This window comes from Pelophylax lessonae (genome assembly GCF_965119305.1).
Source record: "Pelophylax lessonae genome assembly, chromosome: 4".
NCBI lineage: Eukaryota > Metazoa > Chordata > Amphibia > Anura > Ranidae > Pelophylax > Pelophylax lessonae.
In genome coordinates this window covers 571,496,640-571,503,185 of record NC_138771.1, presented here as the reverse complement: position 1 = coordinate 571,503,185, position 6,546 = coordinate 571,496,640, and the positions used below count along the sequence as shown (strand labels likewise).

Here is a 6,546-nt window from a genome sequence, read left to right as displayed (position 1 = left end):
CCACTAGGACACACTTAACCCCTCCCTCTCCAATACAGTTAACCCCTTCCCTGCCAGTGTCATTTTTACAGTAACAGTGCATATGTATAGCACTGATTACTGCAGTAATGTCACTGGTAACCCCAAAAGTGTCAAAAATGTCAGTCAAGGGTCTGATCTGTCCGCCGCAATGTCGCAGTCCCGCAAAAAAAAATCGCAGATCGCCGCCATTACTCGTTAAAAAAAAAAACACCAAAAATCTTTCCCTTTGTTAGTAAACGCAATAACTTTTGCGCAAACCAATCAAAATACGCTTTTTGCATTTTTTTTTTACCAAACATATGTAGCATGAAACAAATTGGCCGAAAATGTTAAAAAAATTTAGATTTTTACATTTTTTGGGGGGGAATTTCATATAAAAAAATGTGAAAATATTGTTATTTTTACAAAATTAGCGCATGATCAAAAAAATCGCACAGGTGATCAAATACCACCAAAAGAAAGCTCTGTTTGTGGGAAAAAAAGGACGTCAAATTCGTTTAGGTACAGCGTTGACCGACTGCGCAATTGTCCGTTAAAGTCAAGCAGTAAAAAATCGCAAAAAAAACCCTGGTCAGGAAGGGGGTAAAATCTTCCGGGGCTTAAGTGGTTAAACATGGTGTTGTGTATGGTATATTTATATATGTATATATCTATTGAATCCTATATAGTGTGTATATACTGTATATATATATATATATATATATATATATATATACTGTGTATATATATATATATATATATATATATATATGTATATATATGACAATTTTTACTGACAAAATTTTAGTTTCTACATTAAAATAATAGATTTTGTTTACTTGATACTATCAACAGATTGTTATACCTCATTTAAATAATGCATATTTAGCTCATAGGGTTTGAGCAATTTTTTCTAACATGAAAGGATGACTTGACACCTGACATTACCTTGACGGTGTTTGATGTTGAGGTCAATGACATGAAAGGTCATAGGTGTGAACATGGAACCTATTCATCCAACCATATAAAAAAGGAGGGAATCCTAAGGACCTCACTTCAGCCTTGCAGATCTTCTGAGGAACATCTCCTGAGACATTACAAATCAAGAGAGGGTACAGGAAATCTGAGAAGAAATGACCTGGCTGAATGCCATTCTCTACCTCACAACCATCTCCATGGTACAGGGATTGCCAGCCTTTATGCAAGGAAACAAAAAAAGAATTCCTCTTCAACAATATAACCATGGATTAAGAAACTCAAGCAGTCTTGGTGAACAAGCATACTCTCCAAATATGAAGCACTCACCAATCATGATGCAGCTCTATCAGGACTTAATTTTGGGGAATGACACAGGTTTGACAAGCCTGGAGCATTCCATCCTTCAAGATTCAGACACTGTCTTGAGCCTTACTGCTAAAAGTAAGTACAAAACTGTTACCAATACATTTTCCCATATAACATGCTGCTTTATTTAATACCTAAATATAATGATAGTTTCATGATTGAAGGGCTACATTATGTTCAACAGAGCAAGGCATAGAACACTTTTTGTGTCAGGCATTTCAATTGAGCGCAATTTATTTCTTGTAGCTGATTATTTAACAGTGATAGAACTAATTTGAAAAGTAAGTGCTTTTGGATTTTCTTAGTCTTCCCTATAACACACCTCATATGCCTCATATATGGCAGATTTGCCTTAACAGTTTATCATACGTCTCCTACTACCTAAATATTTATATTTAAATGGTAAACATCATTTTAAAGGATAGTGTTTCGTATAACAATATTTTATTTATGTATATGTAATATTTATTCATGAATATTTATTTATATATTTTTTAATATATTTTCACCATAGTTTTATATATTGGAAAAACTAAGTATGTCTATGTATAATTAGTATGTTATTTATGTCATGTGTTTTGTTGTTTTTTCCTCAGGATGCACCAAGATGGACAATCATCGATCACTCTACTTTGACATGTCCTCTCTCTCCAGCAGTAATGAGATTCAATTGGCAGAGTTTAGGATTCAACTTCCTCCTACAGAAAAAGCACAAGATATGACACTGCATATCTACCACAGCAAACAAGGTTCCAAAAGACTGCTTCTTAAGTCTTTTCACATTGATTCCTCTGTAACAATGGGTGGCTCCTGGAAAGTGTTTAACCTCACCAAAATTTTGAATGCTTATCTCAACTTTCGTCAAAGTTCAGATTATGAAGACATCATGGGGGATGGAACCTCATCTCAGAGGGATCATGAGAACAGTTGCACAGACATATCTACAGACAGAGTTGTATTGATTGTGTTCACTAAGGACAACCCTTCTGCTAATGTCAAAGGATATCCCAACCTCATCCAAACAGTGGAATCTTCTAAATATGTGATGACACCAGAAGTAAAAAGCGAACACGGTTTCAAGAGGCACAGGAAGAACAGAAATGCAAAAGACAGCAGCATAATGAATCAGTTTCCATCCAAAACTGTGGAGAATGGAAAACACTTGTGCCAAAGAGTTGATATGATGGTGGACTTTGAGAAATTCGGGTGGGGGGATCTGATTATCTACCCAAAGAATGTCAATGCCTACAGATGTGAAGGAGCCTGCCCCATTCCTTTAAGTGAGACCTTTAAACCAACCAACCATGCCTACTTTATGGTAAGTGTACATTTTTTTCACTGATAAATGTCTTTGCCTTTTCCATGTATTCTTTAATAATGGGTGCCATTCAGTATTTTGTTATAATGGGTACCATTAGACAGACAGCATTGCAGGAATAACTGATCAGTTGGTAACCTAAGAAATTAAATCATTAGAGCTTTCATATTATATATTGCATGTAACTTTTATTAAGAGTTTAGTAGTCTTTATGGATCCTTAGAGGAGTGTCAACTAGCCTGACCCTTTAGGGCAGGCATGTCAAACTTAAAAATGCAGAGTCCAAATCTGGATAAATCTTATAAAGGGCAGCATTTAATGGAATTTCTCTTACAGTTATGTTTAGGGATTGGCATGGCAAAAAAAGTCTTGTTTTTTTCTTAGTTTAAATAGATTTTTGTAGGTTGCAAAATTGTAATTCACCTTACTGTAACTTAATGCTTTGTTCAATTTAAATCCTCATATTGGCTAAGGGCCACAAAAAAGAAGTAGATGCAATGCATGCAGTCCAACCAGTCTGACATGTCTACTTTAGTGGAATGTTAGATGCATCAATTGTATGATACTGTGCTAAATATGTGGATTGTTTAATATGTGTGCATCATCATTTTCTAGGAGATTTGTAAATTAATATATATAACATATATATATATATATAATATATATCTATTTTTTTGTTTTACAGAGTTTGCTGAAGCTTTTCAATTCAGATAAAGTTGAATGTGCCTCCTGTGTCCCAGTTAAAATGAGACCTTTGTCCATGATGATGTATGAGAATGGAGATGTGGCAATGAAACACCATGAAGACATGATTGTAGAAGAATGTGGATGTCATTGAGGAACTGCTAAAACATACGTCACAGGAATTGAAAAGATGCAAAGTAATCTGTGACTTTAAAGGAATAATTGCACTTTGCAGTGTCTGGTGAAAGGCCTGCTGAACTCTCTGCTTTAAGTTAAAAAGAGTTTGAAAACTGAAAACTGAAGCCAGAGGAAGAAAATAAACTTCCATTGCTGGCCTGCACTATTACCATGGACTGAAGATAAAACCCAGCTGATAAACGGCAAAGACTTTTTTTTTAATATTTATATTTTTTTATTGCTTAAAATATATTCTGCAATTTATAGTACATTTATTGTACGATTAATACCCATTAAAAAGTAATGTTCTTAATACATCTGTTTTATTTTCTTTATTGTTTGATAGTACTAATTGGGCAATGGGGATATGCAGCTCAAGCTTAACAGTAGAACCCCTAAACTGTTTTAGATAAGACTTGTGCAGAAAACTGTGGGTTTTTTACTTCAATACACAGACTTGAGTAGTCCTTGTCACCAACTTATAAAAGTGAAATTAAAAAAAAAAAAACTCAGGAGAAAACAAATATTTTAAATGCTTACTTGCAGTGTTTTCCATTCCCAATGTTTTTCTGATTTACATAGTTCTTAAACTTGCTGTAATAGTCTAGATCTTGTGGAGAAGGGAAAGGGGCTTTGAAGCTTGTTATACATATTATTTTACTAGACTTACTTTCAATAGATTGCATGCTGTATGATGTCAGTGAAATAGAAAATAATATTACTAAATTGCTGAAGTTAATCTTAGAGCTATGCAAAAACCTACATATGCAAGATAAAACATGAATAATATTAATAATAGGAATTGTTTTTAAAGAGTTTCAAGTATTGGACTGGATAGCATTAGTATTATATGTATATTCATCCTTTAGGAGGTACTTAGAAAAATAGGTATTGTGCATTACCTACAGTGCAATGGTAATCATAGATAAAGTTTAGATTGTTAAAATGAGAATGTATGTTTTTACTATAACTCGGGTTTGTCATTTTCTAGCTCACATGCTTTCAAATAAAATATTTACTATAAATAGGTGTTAACGTTACTTAATAACTAAGTTCTCAACATTATTATTATTATACAGGATATATATAGTGTCAACAGTTGATGCAGTGCTTTAAAACACAAGAGCAGACAGTACAAATACAATTTCAAACAGAAAGAATCTGAGAGCCCTGCATAATAGAAGTGTAAATTGTAATATTGACAGTGGTACTATTTGATATTGGAGTAAATAATATGAAAGGTAGGAGGTGTGAAGACTTTGATCCAAAAAGAAGAGAAAAAATAGGAGGAACCTTTATACCTTTAAGATGGAACATGACATGTTAAAGTAATAGGTCATGATCTTTTGTTTTTTTTTATATGTCCTAGGAAGTTTTTTTAATGTTACATGCCATTGACAGATTTGGTATGAGGTGCAATACATTTCTCTAGCTCCTACAGTTACATTTTACATAAAATAAAATCAATAAAAAGTCATGAGGGCCACAGTAACTATGCATACCCGGGAACTCAATACAGAGATCTCACCAAAAGAGTTCCTAGAAGGATCTAAGAAACTGTTAGATGGTTTAACACTTTAGCATCGCCCAAAATTTAAAAGATCAATGAGGCCACTCTGTAATATATTGAGATCATTTTTTATGATTTAGAGTTATTTTAGGTTGTACTACAAAGATACATTGGGACTGAGTTACCAAAAGCAAATAGGTTGTTAACTTTGCAAGGGATGTGCACTGTGCAAATGAATTTTCCCCAGAGCCTAGTGACTACATGTTTTACACACAAGTTACTCTAAAACACTGGAATTCAAAGTGTGATTAGCTCAAATATGGAATAAGGTGTCTTTTTACTGATTTTTTAATAGTAACAGGTGTAAAAGAAATCAACATGATGTAAATAAAGTTATCAATTTAATGTTTGCTGTGTTTCTATGTATGATTTGGTTTGTTGATAGCCTTTCTGAATATCTGTTGAGCAGTTATACAGAGTGACTGAAACAGCTAACATTGACATAATAATAAAACATTGCAAACATCTAAAAATGTAAAAGTCACTCCAAATTTTAAATTAAAGTGAACAAAGTTAACACAAAATATGTCCTCACTGAAAATATTGAATACTTTCACTTTAACCGTAAAGTATAACTGTTGGGTAGATTAGTTATTTAATGTAAACAAATATATCCTTTAATCTAACCATAAAAGAAAATGAACTTACTTATTTTATTTCAAGTGTACTATGTGTTAAAGTAAGGTGTTAAATGTTAATGTCAACATAATTGATTGTTGTGCATGCAATCACTGTCTACAACAGAAGATCAAAGAACATTAAATACTTAAGTCTCTGCTATATCTATATGTGGGCTTGTCTTTTTTATTTGCAACATTAAATTTATAAACTTAATTTTTTTATAATGATATAAACTGTTGAATGAGACTCAATATTATAACACAATTTTAGAATTGCATTACTTTTAAAAGAAAATGTGGATTTTCAAAATTTACTGCAGTTTAATCTTCATACATCATGCAAATTTAACATATACGGTATCATTTATTTTTGTCCTAATATTATTATACTGCCACAGAGAATTTTACCATAATTTTATCATACGACATCCTAGCCTGTACAGCATATCTGAAAATCTCAAAAGACTATAATGTGGTCAATTAGCAGAACACATGCCAGTCAATATAAGCCAAATGATAAATTGACAATTTATTTTAAACATGGTGTTGTGTATGGTATATTTATATATGTATATATCTATCCAATTCTATATAGTGTGTATATATATACATATATATATATATATATATATATATATATATATATATATATACAGTGGGTACGGAAAGTATTCAGACCCCCTTAAATTTTTCACTCTTTGTTATATTGCAGCCATTTGCTAAAATCATTTAGGTTCATTCTTCATCCTCACGAATGTACACATAGCACCCCATACTGACAGAAAAACACAGAATTGTTGACATTGTTGCAGATTTATTAAAAAAGAAAAACT

The 6,546-nt window shown here is 32.4% G+C and overlaps 1 protein-coding gene across 1 annotated transcript; it reads left to right on the top strand.

Annotated features, from left to right (window-relative positions):
• Positions 1-1,310: 1,310 nt before the first annotated feature.
• On the top strand, positions 1,311-3,710 carry LOC309553896 (nodal homolog 2-A-like; the record flags this gene model as incomplete). The annotated part of the gene is made up of 3 exons (XM_082255383.1): positions 1,311-1,419; positions 1,941-2,662; positions 3,348-3,710. 3 exons carry the CDS (start codon positions 1,311-1,313, stop codon positions 3,498-3,500), a joined length of 984 nt encoding a protein of 327 aa, XP_082111509.1. The 3' UTR covers positions 3,501-3,710.
• Positions 3,711-6,546: the final 2,836 nt, after the last annotated feature.